We start from the raw sequence: 23,044 nt of genomic DNA on the forward strand, positions 1-23,044 counted from the left end.
CACTCTTCTAATATTTTAATGCAGGTGTGGGTACCGGATGTTCTCGGGTTGCCAGATGTTCTCGGGGTCCTTCGGGGTCCTTCCACCAATGATGACGTCACACTATTTGATTGGCTGTAAGTTGCCACGACCAATGAGTTAACGTCGCTAAGTTTTTTTAAAAACTTTATTGACAATTGCGGTATCATACATTAACAATTACATTAACGTTAACAACGAACAATAACGATGTAATCAATATTGCCTCGAAGATCAGTCACCATTGCCAAATATAACATATTGACATAGAAAATAAAGAATAGAGGGGAAAAAAAGAAACAATGGACATAACACAAATAAATAAAACATAAGTAAAATAAAATAAAGGAACATAGAAAAAATCTAAGTAGTCTAATACTAGTTAAGTTAGGGGTACTCGTGAAGTTTGTATTTCTGAACAAAACTAAGCAATTTCAAGCCATTCTTCTTTTTCATATAATGAAGTGATTGAAAGCAAAAACAGAGCTCTTTATTAAATGTTATAAAAGTGGTTTGGTCTTCAAAACTTGACCTCACCAAGATGGCGGTGCTCTCCTCCCATGAGGGAAACCACGTGATGTCTCCTCTAGTGATATAACTCATTGGAAGGACCCTGAAGGACCCAGAGAACATCCGGCAACCCGAGAACATCCGGTACCTACACCGGCTGTACACTCACTGGTGTGACGCTGCCCGCTACAGGTGTTTATTAGAATTCAATCAACTATTACAATACAGACCAGCTCGTTGTGAACTTAAATGAATGACTAACTCAGAACAGTCACAGTTTTTCTTGTGTATTAATTGGACTTTTAGGAAAAAAAACTTTTGTAAAACCTAAACAATGTGCTTTCCAATCAAGATGACATTAGCCCATATAAAAAGTAAATATGTCTTATTTAGTTTGCAATGATTTTGCTTCCGTGTAATCACTCGGACTAACCATGATTTTCCAGTCTGGCCAAACTTGTGTTGAATGACTTTGGTGCAGCCTGCACTGTGGTGTGGTGGTCAGCACTGTTTGAAATCCTGGCTGGGTCGTTTATGTGGAGTTTGCATGTTCTCCCTCTGCATGTGTAGGTTTTGTTGCAAAAAAAAATATTAAAAACAAAACGGCTCCCAGCCCCCCACGACTCAGTTCTCATGATTCATGTTAATGAGCCGTTTCAAAGAATTTGTGAACATCGCAACTCTAATGGAGATAAAACCAACCCGTACCAGAATAACGGGAAGAAGAAAATTTGGAAAAGAAATGGTACAGCTCCAGAACTCGGTGCTGCCTCACCTAACTACCTGTGCTATAACTGAATAGCAATTTTGATTATAGAAATGATTGAAATTACTTAATCTACACAGAAATTGCATTAGTATCACAGACCAGTGGACAAATATCTATTTCATCATTAGTATACATCTGATGGAGGTGAGGATGACATGCCCCTGATCGCATGACACTGGTGAGATCATCCAAAAGATTAACTTTGAAAGAAACAGAGTCTAGCTGTGAAGTGCCCCACCTGTTTTCCTTCTCACCTGCTATCATGTAATGAATACTACTAATAAAATAAATATCTGTCTATTAATCTCTTCTATAAATGCAATTTATACATATGATTCTAGTCATTGTAATCTTTTTTCTGTGAGACAAACTCTTGCAGTAGAATACATTTATTTTCACATACTTAATTTACATCTTAGTTGGCATTCACAAACTTTGATTGGCATAAGGCTCCGTACAATTCCATGAGATAATTTCCATAAACTTTACGGTAAAAACCCCGAACGGAGCCCACAGGTGGAAGCCGGGGAGGAGGGTGGGGCAACGAATGCAGCGCTGCGGTAAGAAAGAGAATGAACAACTGCACACCTGGACTTAAATAGTACGCTGAACAAGTGAGTTAATTAACTACCGCCCTGGGGGGGGGGACTGCAGCGTTTGACTGCCTGAAAGGCGAACTCGTTCGCTATTTTATTTTCAAGACTGCTGTTCAATTACTTAGACTGCGCAGGTAGCCCCAAACTCTGCCTCTCAGCAGCTGGTGCTACTAGATGAATGTTTTCCCAACCTCATCTGATCTTCCCTCCTTTCTGCAGTTTACTGAACCTTGTCAAGAAGTATTTTGTATGGCTCAAGGCCTGCATCCAGGTCTCCTCTCTATTCAGCAGATACCTCCATTGTACACAGAAGAGCTCCTAAGGTATGCTGATTCGCATATTTGGTTTGGCAAAGATTTTTGTCAGAGGCTCATCCTGACACAACCCTCTGGATTTATCTGGGCTCTGGACCAGCACAATAAACCTCTTCGTGGCTAAATTACTTGAATGAAGTAAATACAAAACAATAGTCAAAAGAAATGGCTTAATGTATCTGCTAGGTACTTAGAACATTGTTTTGAGGTGGCCCAGGCGTTGTCAGGCTATTTTTTCACAAAAAGGAAAACACCAACATGATTCGGAAACTCTTTATTTAAACCATTTTTCTGGGGAGATTTAAAAAACCCAACTTTGGAATTAGAATAAACCGCAAACATTATGATGATGAGCAGCATCTAAACAAAAACAATAATGATCTTGCAGGTGACAACAAAAAGGTGTTATTTTTGTCATGAGTGACAATGAGAACATTAATAATTATGAAAAGTGTTAAATCCATTTTTTAACATGAAATTTGAATTGAAGGCAAAAAACATTTAAAGGCTAATTAGTTTTTATAATGGTTTATCTGATTCATCTTTGTCAATTCAACCCCACACACATAAACATCGTTCCATCAGAGAAACCAACGTGCTGGAAATTACTTGAGACTTTGACTGTTATGAGAACAGCAGATCCTGGAATGATATGATAATAACGGCAGCGTCCATTTTTAAGACACAATAGCAGTAAAACATTTGCAAGTAATCACGGAAAAGGAGTTTCAGAAGGAAACCGTTTGAAAACATGTTTGTGAGTCAACGGAGAGACAGTTACAGACAGAAGGATCTGTTAACCCTTGTGCTATCTTAGATGACCCCACCCTTACATTGACATGTTCTCCCTACCATGACAAAGGTGGATAAAGGTGGAAAGATTTCATGTAATCCATGGACACCAGTGAAGATCACAAATCATTGAAGAAAAAAGGTTCAGAGCACTGTCTAGTGGGTCTAGATGACCCAACGTTAAAGTGCCTCGGATAGCACAAGGGTTAAACAGAGTTTCTTTAACAGAAACACATTTTTTCACCAAACTCAGCACAGAACCACAGAGGAGCCAAACAAACTGAAACCAAATCCAGGATAAAGAGGTTCAGTGAATGTGGTCTTGACGGTGTGGAGGTGAATCAGTGAGTTAGAAGAAACTCTGAAGAAGGACAGAGTGCCTGCAGGACAGTCCACATACACTGCTACTCTGTGAGAGGAAGAGGAGGAGGAGGAGGAGATGGAAATTTGTCTGTTATTGTGGCAAGCAGTGTAACCATCATCATCAGAGCAGCTCAGACTCCAAGATTGACTGTTCCATCCAAACATACAGTCATTCATGTTTCCTTTTCTTCTGATTTCTCTGTAACTCACTGACACATCAACTCTTCCATTCCATTCAAACTCCCAGTAGCAGCGACCGGTCAGACCATCTCTGCACAACAGCTGACATTGATCAAATCTGTCTGGATGATCCGGATAAGACTGACACTGCTTCACCCAAGTCACCTTCTTGCTGTTTTCAGATAGTTTCAGGTATTTGTTCACTGTGTTTGGGTCAATAGCGAGTTGACAGGAATCTGATGGAGAAAACAAACACAACCCAGCAGAAGTTATTGATGCAACATCTGTGATGCGTGATGCTGGAAAGAGCTGCCTTGTTGTCATGAATCAGATAAAAAGCACACTTACACTTCCTCAGACCTGGTGTCAACCATCGGACCCCAGCAGGTTCCAGCCTAAAAGGGGTTAAAGGTTTCTGTCAACATGAAGATATGGACAACATATACTGTATTTTCACGACCAAAGGGCGAACCGGGTATTCGGGCGCGGTCATCGGGCGCGGATTTTTCCGTCTTTGACACATACAAAAGGTGCACCGGGTGATAAGGCACGGGCACGTTAACGCCCCGTTCGGACCCTCAGAGCCTCCAGAGCAGGTTAATAAAATAACGGTGTTCTTTAGAGGAAACCTTTTTTTTTGTTACACACTCACTTGCACGCGCGTCTCCCTTCCTCCTTATCCTACACACATGCTCAGCGAATACAGCGCTGCCGGCCTTTCAGCACAAACAAACATAAACACACACACACACACAGGCCTGCGCCGTGTGTCTGCTTTTCTCCTTCCTATATGCGTTGGCGAAAACACAGGCTTACGCACTCAGTGTGTGCGTGCTCAGCGGGAGCAAATCAGAGTAAGTTTTGATTTGTTTTTTAATTTTTATTTTTCCTCCGCATAGCTGATAGCTGGAGTTCAAACAGGGCTTCAGCCATTTTGTAAACAATGTTGTGGGGACCTGGGCCTTAGCCACGCCTATGGCCACTAAGACTCATGGGAAGTGTTGATTTCCACACCATGAGTTAGGCTCATAGTAGTGTAAATGCGGTAATTCTTTTTCTCAGATACTTTTTTTGCTCTTCTGACTAAAGTCTGTGAACGAAGCATATGTGCAAATACTTTGACACTTGCCGCGGTTACATGCGTAAAATATCTTGATCGGATCAATGGTTGGATTAAAATCCAACCGTGTACATGGGATCAGGAAAAAAATTCTGATTAGAACGAACATTCACATGGTCACACTTTCGGTCAGAGTAAATCATTTGGGCATGTGCAGTAGTGTTGAAAATACAGGAAGAGGAAATGAGTCCCGTTGTAAACGATCAGAGTTGCCATATACATTCATACAGAAGCTCGGTAATATACGAGATGATATTCTAAACGTGCTTTTATAAATGTTATGAATATTATGAAGCGCCTGTTCGCTCATCATTTTTATTTTTAATCCGTGTGGTCAGTGCTTTTTTTGTGGAAAAACGGAGCTGGAAGAAGCCAGGGTTATGAGAGGCTAACACGGACGAACAAACTTATAGCCTTGTTTGATGAACACAAAATCCATGCGGGAAATGCCGCAATCTCCATCTTGGCTGAACGTAAATATGTGGGAATAACATCAGCCTTTATTTTGTCGGGACATGACTGGAAACACAAATCCACGTTGATTGTTTGAACAGTTTCTAAGGACTGAGCGACATTTCTGCTTTAAAAAGCTCATCCACCGCCCCAAAGCAGCTGTGTGAGCTGGCGACTGGAGGTTGAGGAAATTAAATTTGTGGGGACATGTCCACATCAGTAACACCTAACCCAGGTTCACAGAGTCCACTACCACAAGGCCCCCCAGATCTAGACAAAGAGCCAGACCCAGGGGATCCCACTGCAGAGACCCCGTTTACTGAGAAGGGTCCATCACCGATGGGGAGGATCCCTCGGAGGAAAGCTGGAATTAAAGCTAAAATGTAGAAGTAGTAAAATAAAAGATAAAATAAATTAATTAGAATGGAAACTAAGTACATAAATAAATTCAACAAGTGGGTCTTGTTTGCTAAACTCAAACAAGACCGAAGTTATTATTTTTGGCCCACAGAAACAAAGAGAAAGTCTCAGCAGCTACCTTCATTCTCTGTCTCTCAAACCCTCAAATCAAGTCAGAAATCTAGGGGTAATCATGGACTCTGACCTTAACTTTAACAGCCATATCAAGTCAGTAACATCAGCGGCATTTTACCATCTGAAAAACATTGCCAAAATAAAAAACATAGTGTCAAAACCAGACCTGGAGATACTTATCCATGCATTTGTCTCCAGTAGGTTAGACTACTGTAACGGCCTGCTCACCGGCCTCTCCAAACGAGCTGTAAAACAGCTTCAGTACATCCAGAATGCTGCTGCTCGAGTCCTGACCAGAACCAGGAAGTATGATCACATTAGTCCTGTGCTCAGGTCTCTGCACTGGCTCCCTGTACCTGAAAGAATAGACTTCAAAGCAGCTCTGCTTGTGTACAAGTCTCTCCATGGCCGAGCACCAAAGTACATCTCTGACATGTTAGTGCCATATGAACCATCTCGTACTCTGAGGACCTCAGGGGCCGGCCTCCTGTTGATTCCCAGAGTCAGAACTAAACAAGGGGAATCAGCGTTTCAATATTCTGCAGCTAAAATCTGGAACAGCCTCCCTGAAGGCGTAAGACAGGCGTCTTCTGTGTTCATGTTCAAATCTAGACTTTAAACATTTCTGTTTAGCCGTGTATATGACTGAAAGCTCCTATCTGCACTTTTCGTTCCTTTCCTTCCTTTATTTTTAAATCAATTTTCAAATTTTTCTTTTCTTTTAAAGTAAATTTTACGTTGATTATTTCTATGATGTATTGGGATTTTAATGCATTTTCCTGTTTTGTGAAGCACCTTGAATTACTTTGTGTACGAATTGTGCTATACAAATAAACTTGCCTTGCCTTGCCTAAATAAACCTTAGTAGACATGTAAAATGGTAAAAGTGGCTAAATACATTAAAATGAATAAATAGATTGATTAAAAAATAAATAATAAAAATTGCTATATAAATATACACATATCAAATTGATAAAAAGAGAAAATAAAAATATCCAATTAATTCCTAATTTTCAATTAACAGCAAGATTAAAAAGGTAGGTTTGAGCCTTCCTTTAAAAACACAAACAGTCTGCGACCCTGAGGCTCTCTGGGAAGCTGTTCCACAGGGAGGTCCATAATAACTGAATGAGGCCTCACCGTATGTTTTTATTCTAACTTTTGGAATAACCAAAAGGCCAGAATCAGAGGACCTCAGGGTCTGCGAGGGCTCATACTTTAAAATTATATCAGATAAATATGAAGGCCCAAGACCATAAAAACATTTAAAAACCAATAAAAGAACTTTAACCCTTGTGCCATCTTAGATGACCCCACCCTTGCATTGACGTGTTCTCCCTACCATGACAAAGGTGCATAAAGGTGGAAAGATTTCATGTAAACCATGGACACCAGAGAAGATCACAAATCATTAAAGAAAAAAAGGTTCAGAGCACTGTCTAGTGCACATGTGTCAAACTCAAGGCCCGGGGGCCAAATGTGGCCCGCCATGTCATTTTATATGGCCCGCGAGAACATAAAAGTTTTTGATTTTTTAAAATAAAAAATGTATTTTAGTTGATTATATATTATTTATGTGTAGTTGCTGTAATTATTCAAAGTTTGCAGGTCTTATGTCTGTATGCAGACAAAATGTTACACGTGTAATACATGTTCTTTCTAGCTCAGTTTTATGTTATTTTTCTTCATTCACTTGGACAATTTGATCCTTCATTGATGGATTTATGTGGGTTTTAATAAGCAGAAAAAATGTAAAAGGATTTATGCAAGAGTAACAAGCAAACATGTTTTCTATGCAACTGTAATTGTCACTTTAAAAAGTTTTAATAAATAAATCAGTTATTTAACATTAAGGAGTGGTTACATTTATTCTTCAATACATTTAATTACATGTATAAGTTATATCTGGCCCTCTGAGGACAGCCACTATGCTGATGTAGCCCTCGGTGAAAATGAGTTTGCAGCCCTAGTGGGTCTAGATGACCCAACTCCCAACGTTAAGTGCCTAGGATAGCACAAGGGTTAAAATCAATTCTGAATTGCACAGGGAGCCAATGCAGCGATTTTAAAATAGGTGTATTGTGTTCTCGCCCCCTGGTCCTCGTCAGCACACGTGCGGGTTAATTTTGCAGAGGTTGAAGGTTCGATGTCCTTCTTCTGGGAAGACCAGAGAGCAAGGTATTACAATAATCTAGTCTGCTGGAAATAAAAGCATGCATCAGCACCTCTGTGCTGGCAATAGAAAGCAATGGGTGGACTCTGGCAATATTTTTAAGATGATAAAATCCTGTTTTTGTTATTTTTAATTTGTGGGATAAAATTCATCTCAGTCAAAAATAATGCCTAGGTTTCTGACACTGAGACGGTTTGTAATTTTTTAATTTAGACAAAGCTATCTCTCTCTTGTCTTCAGAGCCGATCACTAAAACCTCTGTTTTGTCCTTGTTTAACTGTAGGTAGTTCTCTGCCATACATGACTTAATGTCTAAAATGCATTTTAAGAGTGTGTTGACCGACTCTTCATTATCAGGAGACAAAGCGATGTAGAATTGAGTGTCATCAGCGTAGCTGTGAAAACAAACGCCATGCCCCCTGATGACGTTCCCAAGTGGCAGCATTTATAGATTAAAAAGTATTGGGCCTAAAATTGAACCTTGGGGGACCCCACAATTGATTTCAAAAATATTTGAGGAGCATGTATCCATACTTACATAAAATCTTCGATCTGTGAGATAGGAACAAAACCACTTCATAAAACTATTTGAGTTGAGTAAAATACTGTGATCTAATGCAGCAGTCAGATCCAGTAGTGCCAGGACTGAAAGTTTCTGAGAGTCGAGGTTGCATCTAATGTTATTTACTATTTTGACAAGGGGCGTCTCTGTGGTGTGGTTTGTCCTAAAACCGGATTGATATTTTTGAAAAATGTTATTTCTGTTTAAAAACCAAATGAATTGGATTAAAACAGTTTTTTCAATCATTTTACTTAAAAATGGTAAGTTGGATACTGGATGATAATTGTTATAATTGTTTGGATCTGAATTACTCTTCTTCAGAAAAGGCCTCACCACTGCCGTTTTAAAGGCAGCAGGGAAGACACCTGTCTGAAGAGAGTAATTTACTATATTTAAAAGCTCAGACTCCAAAAAGTCATAAAATGTTTTCAACAACGATGTGGGGATTGGGTCTAAAAGGCAGGTGGTTGGCTTTAACTGGGAGAGAACTCGGCCAAGTGCCACGGTGTCAACCAGGACAAAACTTTCCAGTATTTCCTCCGATGAATAGAATGCTATAGATTCATTAAAATTAAAATTAAAATTAAAGTCCAGCGTAATTACGCTAACTCATATCCGGTCTTTTGGAACCGACATACCTAGAGTAAGCAAGTTCAGGCGGATTTCAGCCAGAGTTCAGGGTTAAAGTCAGGCTAGTTTAAACATGCCTTCTGGAATACCCCGATATTGTGTCTCAGTCAACACGTTATGACCCAAAAAGGCCAGAAAAAGCAACACTGATTGATGTGATCTCTGCAAGGATTTCAGTGATCATTGTTTTATTGCTTGCATTCGTAAAAACTATGCTGTCAAACTACCTGGTCAAATGAGTTAGTGATGTGTTCATAAAAATTTAAATGTGCAGGCATTTTTACATGATCTTTCTAAAACATGCTGGGACAGAATTGTGCTTATTACAACTGTGAAATGGGCTCTTTTCAAAGATAATTTTATTTTAGTCATCAATAAGCATGCACCTGTCAAGAAACTACTAATCGCATGGTTCTCTCAAGACCTGGAATTACTGCTAAGGCAAAAAAATTATGCCTGGCGTAAAAGCAGGGCTACCTTTTAGTTTAAAAGACGTCACAAATGAATTACTGTCTTTGGACCCAGAAAAAGCCAGCCAGATCAGATGGGCTTGCTGCCTTCTTCTTTAAAATAGCATCCCCTATATTATATCAGTTCCATTGACAAATATTTGTAATCTGTCCATCCAAACTGGTGAAATTCCACCTGAATGGCAATCTGCAATGGTTATTATTATTATTATTTAAAGGTGGTGACTGCTTTGACCTAAATAGTTACAGGCCAATTTCCATTTTACCCTAATCATGCTAACTATGCTAATTATGCTAATGTGGCTAAAAGTGCTAGCATTGCGCTCAACATCATCATCTCACTCAGAAAAACAAATTGCTTAAGATTCTTATTATTGTTGGCGTTTTGACACGTTTTTTTTTATGTTTTAAACCTTTTTGAGTGTTTGACCCTCGTTGCAAAATCAATATGGTGGGAGCATCCACTCATGGGGCAGAAGGCTGTGGGCATTCTGCTTCCATTCTACGTCCTATCTCTGTGAGATTTTCTGCTATTGCTACTTTGAAAACAAAGAACAGAGCAAGGCTCAATATTGAGACTTGAGAACAAAAACTCGTTTTTAAAGGTGTGTAGCACAAAGCACATCTTTTTTTTCTTTTTGCACATAGGTTCAACGTTATTGTTCTTACAAAGTGAAGAATTCTTTATTTCAATTTTTCTAGTCTCTACCAGCAGTAATGTTTAAGATTTTGATATGGTTTTAAAGTTGAACATTTTTGCGTTATTTTGTCACAATTTTTTCGCGGTGTCGGGGTGTTGGGGTGGGGTGAACATTTTTCCTCCTCCAAAGGGGGGAACAAGAGAAAAAGTTTGAGAACCACTGGTTTAAATGGTCTTAGACCTCAATAAACTAATCCAAATCATAATATGAATATGCGGCTTTCAAGCTGAGTTAACGATAGCTATGATGCAATCTATCTATTTCCTTATTATTGTTCAGGCTCACAAGGTTGCTGGAATCTACTCAGTTGATGTCGGGCATATATGGGGTACACTCTGGACAATTTGGAACACTGTCTATGTTTGCAGCTACTCCTCATCTGTCACACATTCCACAGTAGGTCTCTCCATACCTCAGAGAGTCCAGTCTCCAGTTTGGATCCTTCAGTCCAGCATTCAGGAGCTTCACTGCCTCCCCTGGATGATTGTAGCTCAGGTCCAGCTCTCTTAGATGGGAAGGATTGGAGCTCAGAGCTGAGGCCAGAGAAGCACAGCCTTCCTCTGTGATCAGACAGCCTGACAGACTGCAGATAAACAACACACATCCAGCACATGTTCACACAAACTTAAACGTTTTTTCTCCACTGTTACTGTGTTGTCATACGACTGAAGTTTGAAATTTATGAATCAAGTTGGACAAATGTCACATTTGAAGCTTTGATCTTACCCGAGCAGAACCATCTGGAACTTCAGATGAATCCACTGCCACTACTTTAAATTTATTTCTATCCTATTCTTCAGAATTTGCAGACCACTTCCTGCGCTGGGATTCAGAACATTCTACCACACTGTATGGTCACATGACTTTGCTAAATTCTAAGAGTTTCTACACATTGAAACACTTCCACAAATTTCGCTGTATGTGTGCAGACTATAATCAATCTATTCTATTCAATTCAATTCTTCATTATTGATGGCTTGATAATCTTTTGCTGCCATCATAACCTTTTATCTAATTTTGAAACATTTTAATGTTATAAGGTTGATTGGATTTTGCCTCAGACATGTTGATCTGATAGGAATAGAAATCAATTCATCGTTACACCCCTAATGCTTGCACAAACTTTGTTTGTCTACTTTCCTAATTTCTAGTGCCAGTACCATGCACTTGTCACGTAAACAGCACTTGCGAGTTCCTTGTGGAGATTGCAGGACTTGGAGCGGGAGGGGAGTCAAAAACAAAAAATTTGTGCCTTTGTCTTACCTTCTTCACCTCCTCTTTACCCTTGCATTTATCATTAGTTTTGGCTATGTCCTGTCGGCTGGTTTATAAGAAAAATGTCTGAGTGGATGATGGGTTAATAAGTGTTACATTTATCAAAGAGATAAAAGAATTGATCAACCAAGCACTAGAAAAAATGTACATGGACATTTCCGCACTACTTGACATTTTGCGCCGGCCACCTGCATGTTCCGCACAAGTTTGCCCATGTTATATGACTCAAGCCTTGGTAGAAAACAAGCAGTCAATTACTCAAAAGAAAATGTGTTTGTTTTCTTGTTTAAGAAAAAACAGAGCAAAGGGTAGAATTACAAATCTGTACCAAAGGAGTCACCAGCAGTGTAACTGTTCTGCATCAGTCCAACCCTCAGAACAATGAGAGAGCACACAACATAAAGATCATTTCCACAGATGTCGCTGTCAGGGTTTTCTTGTGTGCCTTTTTCTACATCCGAGAAAACAAGAAAAAACCTGAAAGCAAGAAATATTTGATAAGTCACCTGAGAGTCTCCATTTGACAGTATGGACTCTTCAAACCATCAGCAAGCTTCTTCACTCCTGAATCCTGCAAGTTGTTATTACTTAGGTCCAGTTCTACAAGACTGGAGGACTGAGAACTGAGAACTGAGGACAGAGCTTCACAACTCTTTCTTGTCAGGTTGCAGCAACTCAGGCTGAAAAGATAAAAAATAAAACATTAAACAGGACATGAATAAAGCAATTTTTTTTTAAATTGAATTTAAACTAACAGGATGCAAGCCTTCTACCAATCAAGTTCTGTCTTTCAGCTTGAACCCATAGCAAAATAACAAGTCTCTTTTCTGTTAAAAGAGGACAACAAAAACTAAGCCCCTTCTGAAATGCTAAAATATGTCAACCCACCCAAGGAATAGCTGTGTAACCAAGATAATGTTGGCTTCTGTTGTAAAACCATCTTCACAAAGGCCCTTGCCAAAGCATGTGGATTTAGAATTTTTCATGGGAGCAATGCAGTTGCCAAGCTGATACATGAGTGTGACAAAAAGCACCATTCAAGAAAGCCTTTGAACAAATGGACACAAATGAAATATTCCTTCCAAACAAGCAGTATGTTTAATGTTATATGTGCAGCTAAAATGTGGCATCGACTGCACTACCTCGCTGAACAGGCTTATAGTCACTGCAAAAACGAATTTCTCATGAACATTTCCAGATGGAAGAGGTATTTTATATTACAGTGTAAACTTGTATTTACACTGAGTTTCACCGTGTAATATTGCATCATTTGCAGTGGGGAGGATAAGCTGCCAAAAAGCCAAGTAGCAACTTGGAGCGTCATTAAACAAAAACAATGTAAAATGGATAATAACACATGTTTAGTACCTGGAAAGCCACAGGAGGTCATAACAGGACCAAGTATTAAAACACAAACTCTAGAAACTCATACCCTGGATGGGGAGACATCTTCAAACAGTTCTAAAAGAATATTAATTCTTGTAATAAAACCCTTGTTCAAACTGTTCTGAGACCAGCACAAAGAATGACATTTAAAATTAACCGATTTTATGCATGAAATTACGGAGATGGAGCTGCCTGGCCGGAGGGCAAGAGGACGGCCAAAGAGGAGATATATGGATGTCTTAACAGAGGACATGAAGTTGGCTAATGTTAGGGTAGAAGATGTTCATGATAGAGTGAGGTGGAAAAGGATGATTCGCTGTGGCGACCCCTGATGGGAAAAGCCGAAAGAGAAAGAAGATGCATGAAATTACGGAGCCCATGTTCTGACATCAAAAAAACTAAAATATATCTCGTTCCCACAAATTAATATCTTGTTCGCACGAAATAATATTCCGTTCCCACGCATTAATTAATGCATGCGAACAAAGTAATTATTTATGTCATAAGCCATTCATAAACTCAGATTGCTGCTTCGCCTACCGGACTTAACTCCTAGCTCCTAGCATCACAATTAAGGATGTGAGCAATAGTTGTATTTACAGCAGATACCTTCACATTTCTGTCTGTGTGTCACTACAGTTATAGGGACACAGTGATTGGTTGAGATGCATTATGGGGAAAATGTGATGCACAATGGGATATTGCTCACATCCATGTTTGTGATGCTAGGAGCTAAGTCCGGTAGGCGAAGCAGCCAGCCTGATCTTATGATAATTTTCTGATTTTCATCGAGACAATAATAGATCGATCATTGTTGCTTTTATTTTTACCCCTATTGAATGCTGACAGAGACACGGAAGTAGCGGCAGAAAGCCGCTTTTGCAGCAAGATGGACGGAGAGCATACCAGGATGTGAATGAACGTGATTACCGATGCTTTTTTGCTTTTTAAAATAATACATCTGATCTCTAAACATCCTCCGTGTCTTCAATGCAATGTAATGAGACACACACAGACAGAAATGTGAAGGTATCTGCTGTAAATCCAACTTTTACCCACATCCGTGTCTATGACGTGAATAACAGGATAAATCATCGGCTAGTTAGCATATAGCCTTCGAATGTAAAGCGACTGCTTTTATTCCTATTCGACCCTAAACTACAATATCCCATTCTTGTCTGTCTACCGGCCAGCCAACTGCCCGAATGCCGGCATGACAAGCAAAAGAGCTCCGCAGCTGAGCTAGGTCCGGTGAATCGTATGGCAAAGCAGCCAGCCTAGGTATCCTAAATCATATATTTTTCTTATATTCATTGAGACAATAATAAAATGATCATTCTTGTTTTTCTTTTTCCTTTCTTGAACGGATGTGGGTCACAGAGACATGGAAGTTACTGCTGAAAGCGGCTTTTGTGGCCGAACGGAGACAATATCCATGTTTATGAATGACTTATGACTTGAATAATTATTCCGTTCGCATAAATTAATTATTTCGTTCGCACAAAATAATATATTTCTAGGTAACGAAATAGTATTTCGAGGGAACGGAATATTATCTTGTGGGAACGGAATATTATTTTGTGCGAACAAGATATTAATTTGTGGGAACAAGATGTAAATCTGTGGGAACGAGATATATTTTAATTTTTAATGTCAGGACACGGGCTCCGTATAAACTTGTAAAGTTTATCAAAACATTTGTTATCTATGTTATGATTTCAAATTTAGTTATCTTACAATTGAAATGTCAAAAGCTGCCCCAGTTTTCCTGAAACTTAGATTGGATATCTTAAAGATAGTTTAATTACTTGATTGTTTTAATGAGTTTACTTACAGAGCTTTTCTGGAGGCTTTGATCACAGGTAGCAGTCTTAGAAGAGCCTCCTCCGAGGAAGAATATTTCTTGAGGTCAAACACTTCAAAACTTTCTTCTGATGACACTAAGATGAAAGCCAGAGCTGACCACTGAGCAGGAGACAGTTCATCAGTGGAGAGACGTCCTGAACTGAGGGACTGTTGGATCTCCTCCACTAGAGAACCATCATTCAGTTCATTCAGACAGTGGAACATGTTGATGCTTTTCTCTGCAGACAGATTCTCACTGATCTTCTCCTTGATGAACTTAACTGTTTCCTGATTGGTTTGGGAGCTACTTCCTGTCTGTGTCAGCAGACCTCGTAGGAGACTCTGATTGGTCTGCAGTGAAAGGCCCAGGAGGAAGCGGAGGAACAAGTCCAAGTGTCCATTTGGACTCTGTAGGGCTGTTGTTACAGCACTCTGGTAGAACTGAGTTGGCCTGATTTGATTTAATTTAGGGAACTTTGCTTTCTGTTTTTCAATCAGGTTAACTCCAGAGGTGATAAAGGTCAGATGGACATGAAGAGCAGCCAGAAACTCCTGAACACTCAGATGTATGAAGCAGAAGACCTTGTCCTGGTACAGGCCTCTCTCCTCTCTAAAGATCTGTGTGAACACTCCTGAGTACACAGAGGCTGCTCTGATATCAATGCCACAATCTGTCAGGTCAGATTCATAGAAGATCAGGTTGCCTTTCTTTAGCTGCTTGAAAGCCAGTTTTCCCAGTGACTTCATCATCTTCCTGCTCTCTGGACTCCAGTGAGCATCTGTCTCAGCTCCTCCATCATACTTGACCATTTGGACTTTGGCCTGAACCACCAGGAAGTGGATGTACATCTCAGTCAGACTGTTGGGCAGATCTCCTTTCTTTTTGCTCTTCAGCAGATCCTCCAAAACTGTAGCAGTGATCCAACAGAAGACTGGGATGTGGCACATGATGTGGAGGCTTCGGGATGTCTTAATGTGAGAGATCATCTTTCTGGCCTGCTCTTCATCTCTGAATCTCTTCCTGAAGTACTCCTCCTTCTGTGGGTCGTTGAAGCCTCTAACCTCTGTCACCATGTCAACACAGTCAGCAGGGATCTGATTGGCTGCTGCAGGTCGTGTGGTTATCCAAAGACGAGCAGAGGGAAGCAGGTTCCCCCTGATGAGGTTTGTCAGCAGATCAGCCACTGAGGTGGACTTTCTAGGGTCATTTAGGATCAGAGTCTTGTGGAAGTCCAGAGGAAGTCGACACTCATCCAGACCATCAAAGATGAAGAGGACCTGGAAGTCTTCGAAGCTGCAGATTCCTGCTTCTTTGGTTTCAGGGAAGAAGTGATGAACAAGTTCCACCAAGCTGAAATTCTTCTCTTTCAGCACATTCAGCTCTCTGAAAGTGAATGGAAATGTGAAGTGGATGTTCTGGTGGGCTTTGCCTTCAGCCCAGTCCAGAGTGAATTTCTGTGTCAAGACTGTTTTTCCGATGCCGGCCACTCCCTTTGTCATCACGGTTCTGATTGGTTCTTGTCTTTCAGCTGAGGGCTTGAAGAGGTTCTCTTGTCTGATACTTGTGTCTGTTCTGTCTGCTTTCCTGGAAGCTGCTTCAATCTGTCTGATCTCATGTTCTTGGTTGATCTCTCCAGTTCCTTTTGCGATGTAGAGCTCAGTGTAGATCTCATTTAGAAGGGTTGGGTTTCCTGCTTTAGTAATCCCCTCAAACACACACTGGAACTTTTTCTTCAGCTTAGACTGGATTTTTTGTCGACAAACTGCCTCAAAAGGTCCTGAATGCAAAGACAAACAATAGTAAATACATATTCTGAAGGTTCAATAACACATGTTGAGTGCTGTTAGGCATTGGTAAATCTAATTTGTCCAGTGGGTAAAGCCTTAAACCAAGTTCTCTTACTAAACTGCAGTTGATCAGCCAGCTCCTCCTTCTTCATTCTCCTCAAGAAGTTTACTGTGATCTTCATCAGTGCTTCTCTGCTGCTTGCGTGTTCTTCATCTTCACTCTCCATCATTCCTTCATCTTTTCTTGGACTCGTGAAGGTTCTTGGGTCATCTGGACTCAGAACTTGGTAGATTTTCTTCAGCTCATTCTTCACAAATTTGATTATGTTGGCTTCCAGCAGCTGTGACATAACAATACATTTATGAGTCATTCAGAGTGAAGTCACAAAGACAAATATCAAGTATGTGGTGAAACAATGACTGTCCACTAAGCTACAAAGTACAGCAAGAAGATGACATGGACAGAATTGATTAAAATAAAGTACTTATTGTACATGTACAGACCATAAATATGGAGTCCAGCTGTGTTTGATCCTGATGGACAGACTGACCACTGGGAGCCTCTGAATTCTGACGGCACACTCTATGAAGAAGCAGAAGTTTACTCCCTTTCTGTCTGTATGCGGTGATACAAGCACATGGCAGTGCGCAGACCCCCCTTTCGCTGGAGACCTCTCCAAGCTCTTCTGAAGGATGCTTGTCACATAGGACCTCTATGACAAGACCATTCTTGCTTCCAAACGTCCAAATTATACGATAGTATGTATATTAGCTAAGTTTTCTTATTACTGCAAGTTCTCCCTGGAGAATAATTCCAGTAAAGGAGACATATTTCTAAGGCCCCCCAAAGAAAAAACATTCTATCATTTGGTATTAGATTCTGTCCAAGTTTTCCTGCAGGACACAGTCAAATGCTTTCTCAAAGTCCACAAACACATATGGATTGGATGTGCAACTCCCTAGATCTCTTAAAGGTCTTAGCGAGAATAAAGTGTTGGATCAGTGGTTGAAAGACTTCACACTGCTTGTTTACTGGTGCCTATTAGTAGGAAAAAGAGAGATGTGTAGAGTTTTGAAAAGTACAGAGGAATGTAGTTGATGCATCACACATCACACGAAAGAGTAGTGGAAACTAAGCAAAGGTCAGAAGAGAACACTTTAGAGCAGAGCTACTCGTTCCTGGTCCTCGAGATCTACCACCCTGACTATTTCCCAGATTTCCAAGCCCTGTTAGCTGCTGATTGGCTCAATCAGATGTCTCCACATTCTGATTGAATGTATACACCTGGTGCAGGTAATCAGCAGCAAGCAGTGCAGGGAGAGTTGAAAAACAGACAGGGTGGTAGATCTTGAGGACCAGAAATGAGTAGCTTTGCTTGAGAGCAACTATGGTTAAATGCCACAACAGACAAACACAGTTGCAAAATTTGCTTTGCAGATGTTGCTGAAGGAGTACAAAGAAGGCAGATAGGAGCTGCATTGCATCTGTCAAGATTTAGAGAGAGCCTTTATCTTATTTGTAAACAATTTTTATGAGAAATTCTGCAGAGACAGAGGGGTATGTTCAAGTTATCCAGGATGTGCCTGAGAGCTGGGGGACAGTAGTGAGATCTGCTGTAGCTGAGAGCAGTTGAAGGTGGAGATGGGACCACCCCAAAAACCAGCTTTGAGATCCTCCTTATTTGCTTTGATGATGATGTTCTGTTTTACTGTATTAAGAGGGGGGCAAAGTTATCCAGAGAATTTATGACACATGTCAAAAGCTCAAAACATAAAACCCCCTTTAAGCTGTCACATATAAAATGTAGATGTACACACTAATAATGTCCTTTTTCCAAGTAGGATGTGCGTTTTGATGATGTGCACCAGTGAAGGTGGAGAATGGTGACAGCGTAGAAAAGCGTGTAAGCAGAAAACACGAACGCAGCCATGGAAATTTCTGATAAGTTTTTTGTATTTGATCTATCAACCTTTGTCCAGACTCAGACCCACTGCTCAGACAGAAAAACAAAACCTCCTCTTTGTGTTTGCTCCAACACCTCAGTGAGGATCAACTCACCCTGGGACACAGGACACAACCTCTTTTGGTCATTTAAAGAAAGTACTTTTCAAAACAGGATTTTCCTTATTGGCAACACAAATTTCACATTTGTTGGACCATCCGATGTTCCAACACCAGAAACTTTTCCAACATCCAGTCATTGAACTCAGACTGCTCTGTTAATGGCAAACACACCGCTTCTCATGAATGACAGAGATGTGAGAGAAAGCTGAGCTCGAATAACAACAGCACTTCAGACTGAAAACATTTTAAGTAGTTCTATGAGAAGCTCACCTCTGTGCAGCATGTTCCTGCTCTGATTTAAAATGAACAATAGCATCTTTTGATCGGTCGCTCCTCAAAGACACACAGCTGGGATTCTGTAAGGACGCGGCCCGCTGGTGGATCCTGCAAGAAATGTTTTCTCAGTGTGTAGATCATTTTTTGTATGAACTACAAACCAGTTTTACTGTAGAAAAACAGTTCAGATGTCAGTAACCCTTGTGCTATCCTAGGCACTTTAACACTGGGAGTGGGGTCATCTAGACCCCACAAGACAGTGCTCTGAACCTTTTTTCTTCAATGATTATTGATCTTCACTGGTTTCCATGGATTACATGAAATCCTCTTCACCTTTATCCACTTGTGTCATGCTAGGGATAACACGTCAATGTGAGGATGGGGTCATCTGGACCCCATAGGATAGCACAAGAGCTAAACAATGATCTACAACTAGGAAAACAATGTTAGAGTCTCTCAGTTTACTTTTAAATAAATGTAACTAAATAAATGTAAGTAAAGTCCAAGAGGCCATTCAATTGGCTGAAAGCGAGCACGCCTGTTTTGCTGACAAATCTGATTTGAAAGATTCATTAGCCAATGGTAAATTAGTTGACCTGCCCATCTTTGATTCTGTACTGGAAGGTTGTTAGCGTGTGAGCTTTAGCATGGCTCGTAGGTTTGTTACCTTCGGTCTTCAAAAATTACTGGCTTGTTCAACTTCCAGTGAATTTATAAGCAGGACAACAGTGGTTGAATGCAGTTGGCATTAAATCCAGAGAACTGTGATGGGATTTGCAATGAATTATAATATTCTATTATAATGGTTGTTAATCCGTTAACAAAGCTTGTTAAGGAATCTTAATATAAAGTGTTACCGAAACTTTGGATAAAGATTAAAAGTCAATTGCAAAATATAGTACAACTCACTTGTCCATAGCACTGTGCTGCTCTGATTGAAAATGAACAATCGCATCCTTTGATCGATCACTCCTCAAAGACACGCAGCTGGAACTTGGTACAGGTCCCCGATTCTTGTAATTCCTACAAAAAAAAAATGAGTGAAGGTAAACAATGTAAAATACAAATGAATCTTTTAAGATTTTCCTTTTTTTGTCAGTAAGACATGGAGTCAGGGAGACTTTTCTTTTTTATAAGGTATTTATAAGGTATTTTTCTCTTGGTCAAAATTACTTCTTCCTCTTGGAATGACACTCTGGTACCTTCCTGTTTTTTGTTCATGTCCATCCAGCAGTAGGAGGTCAGTGTGCTGTGATCCACCAGAGCAGCCAGACTACACCTGGAACTGCACGGATCAGCTCCACCTTTAAACTTTCGTCTCTGAATCAGATTACAATGAAATAACTGCATCCAGGCTAAATCACGACACTAATAATGATGGTGGGCGGAGCTACAGTTCGCCATTCAGTTTGGATGGTAAAGTGAAGAAAGGCCTCCTGCTGTTATCCCACCAACTGAAGCAAAGTCGCACTCTGAAGGAAACTGGTGAAATTTATGTCATGTAATGTTATTGTCACCCCTTCACTCCTTGTTCTGCTGCCGCAACGACGACTGCTCTCCACGTATGTATTTCTACACTGAAAGTGATGGGGAGGTGGACATCCTCTGCGTTCCAATGAAACTTCTGACTTGAATCAACCAATTCAGCAGAATGAATATAAATTCTTAGATTATAGATGTTTGGAAAAAATTATTTGCCAGGTGGAACCTTCAAATTTAGGATCTTCTTAAGTTTGTATTATAGTATACAATGGAGCTTGAATTTGGAGGTTTCTTAAGCTCGTATAATTGAGATGCCAGATGGAAGAAAAGATTGTGGCCGTTGAGCTCGTTCATAGTACTTTGATGGAAGCTTCGAATAATGGATGTTACTTAAGCATGTCATAGTATGCCAGTGGAAGCATCGGATTGGAAGTTATTGCCTTATTTAACTCGTTATTTCTGATGTGTACTTTTACTTTCACTTTGTATTATTACTATTTTGTTCTTTCTCATTGCTACTTTGTTTTTTGTCTTTTTCTAACTGCTACAATTCTTGTTTTGTCTGCTGTGACAAACGAATTTCCCTCATGGGATCAATAAAGTTCTATCTTATCTTATCTTATCTTAGTGTTGTCTTACAGGTTGGTTCATGGCGGTTAAAATTATAGTTCCTTACAGCGTTTTGCGGACATGGGCTCCACGTTCAATTTTATTGGCTCTTTTCTCTTCTTTCTAGATAGTGTGTTCCCTTCGTGGCGCTGTACTTGAACGGGGGCGGCTCAACGGTCAAAGGTGCCGAAACACACCTCATCTTATTACACACTGATTATACATTTACATTCTCTTCATCCTTGATGATCTTTGGTGTTGGGGGTAGTTAATACCCAAACGTTTTATGGAAATCTTATCTCATGGAATTGTACGGAACCTTATGCCAAACGGAAAGAATGTGAAAATAAATAATTTTTACTGCATGACTTGTCTGACTGAAAAGTTAATTAATTCAGAAAATATTATGTGTTTTATTGAGTTGGGGGATGTTGTAACAGTCTTACAGGCTGACCTTTGACTACAGGGTTTGTGCAGATGGAGGAGCACACACTCTGAACATTGCTTTAACTGGTTTCAAATTTTTGTCAGAGTCAACATCCTGCAGTCATTTTCGTTCATGTTTGAACATTTTTCATCCCAGCAAATGTGTTCCTCCTACATTTGTGCTCTGCAACCAAACTCTGGTGTGAGGCTAGACCACTCCTTGGATTTACTCTTTGCTTTCTTACAGTTGTTCTCAGTTGTTTTGGCTCATTTCTTGAAACTCAAGTGACATTCCTAAAACGAAAAGGTCAATTGGCCAAACACAATTACCCTTCTGCACAAAAGTTCAGCTTACTAGAAAAAAGTAATTTCTTCCCCAAAATTCAGCAGACATGCTTCAGAAGCAGATTCTTTGTCAGGTAAAGAGTCAATGCCATCAACAGAGATGGCATTGACAGAGAAAAATTGTAAATGAGCTGCTAAATATTTCCCTCTCTGTCTCTTCTTTTCATTTTACTCTGCCTTTGTTAAAAAAAGTCTCAGGTCTACCGAGCACACACATGAGGGACTCGTGAGTTCACAAGAACGGGAGGGTTACTTCCCTTTCCCTCCGCTGTTTAAACAACAGCAAAAAAAAAAATATGCAGTGGCAGAGCTACAGGGGTGCAAGTAGGGGCAGCTGCCCCCAATAAAACAGTTTTGACCCCCCCCCCACACTTGCCCCTCAATTTTTTAAGTCAATGTTAGTGTCATTATTGACAAAGATTAAGACATAAACAATCACATAGACCACAATGCATTGCATTTTTTGAAGATTTTTGTGAAAAAATTGCTTACATTTATTTTTCTAATAAACCATCAACCTTTTTTATTATTAGAACGCAGTGGATTCATAAATAGAAACGCTCATATCAATTAGATTTTCCATCCATCCGTCTGCCCATCTATCTATCCATCTTCTTCCGCTCATGCAGGACTTGGGTCTCGGGGGCAGCAGTATGAGCAAAGATGCCCAAACTTCCCTCTCCCAGGCCACTTCCTCCAGCCACAACAGTTTCTGGATTATCCCACATTATCCAACATAATGGGATGCTTCCTTCTCCTTTTGCCATGACAGATCACCTGGATCGGGATGGATCCAAAATTAGCCACAATGGCAGGGGGAGTTAGAAGTGAATAGAGACTGGAGTTAGTCTCTTCCGCCACTAGAGATCCATACCATAGGCTGACTGCAGACTGACAGGAACCAACAGGGGGCACTCACTGCTCTGTTAAACATTATCCAGCATTGTTACACTTTGACCAACAGAGACGGCATAAAACCTCCTAAATAAGTGAAGACATGTTTCCTGGTCAAGGTCAGCTGGAGTCCAGGGTCAGATTTCCGCTTGTTCAACCACTGTTGCTGGTAAGTGGATCACTAAACTGAAATATATATGAAAAGCTCTCTCTTCTTTACCCTACTTCACAAGAGCAAAAAAAAGCAGCAAAAAAAACAACAAAACAAAAAAAACAACTGAAGCAGCTTTGGTGAAAAAGACAGTTTAGACACTCTAATTAAGCAAAGAGGCTCTTACTCTGGTTCTTCCATGACCGTCTGCGACTCTGCTGTCCAGAGCAGGTCTGAGGAGAAGAAATCTTCTGCAGCTTTTCTGTCCTCTGAGTCTGCAGCAGCGTATCTCTGACGCTTTGTCAGAGCAGCTCTGA

General features: G+C 40.2%; 1 protein-coding gene across 1 annotated transcript; it reads right to left on the bottom strand.

Annotated features, from left to right (window-relative positions):
* Positions 1-2,466: 2,466 nt before the first annotated feature.
* LOC101157508 (NLR family CARD domain-containing protein 3) lies at positions 2,467-23,044 on the bottom strand. Its single transcript, XM_023961769.1, has 10 exons — positions 22,915-23,044; positions 19,730-19,843; positions 18,815-18,928; positions 16,984-17,062; positions 16,595-16,820; positions 14,681-16,469; positions 11,967-12,140; positions 10,598-10,768; positions 3,891-3,937; positions 2,467-3,778 (listed from the first exon to the last, which is right to left on the bottom strand). The coding sequence occupies exons 1-10, from the start codon at positions 22,926-22,928 to the stop codon at positions 3,249-3,251; spliced, it is 3,258 nt and encodes a 1,085-aa protein (XP_023817537.1). The 5' UTR covers positions 22,929-23,044; the 3' UTR covers positions 2,467-3,248.

The sequence above is a fragment of the Oryzias latipes genome, chromosome 13 (assembly GCF_002234675.1).
Source record: "Oryzias latipes chromosome 13, ASM223467v1".
Lineage (NCBI taxonomy): Eukaryota > Metazoa > Chordata > Actinopteri > Beloniformes > Adrianichthyidae > Oryzias > Oryzias latipes.

Bases quoted from the DNA above. Each gene is read 5' to 3' on its own strand.
- LOC101157508 (XM_023961769.1), bottom strand. The intron at 18,929-19,729 runs GTGAGTTGTACT...CATTTCTTGCAG, and splicing joins CAGCACAGTGCTATGGACAA to GATCCACCAGCGGGCCGCGT. The intron at 12,141-14,680 runs GTAAGTAAACTC...TTATCTTTTCAG, and splicing joins AAAGCCTCCAGAAAAGCTCT to CCTGAGTTGCTGCAACCTGA.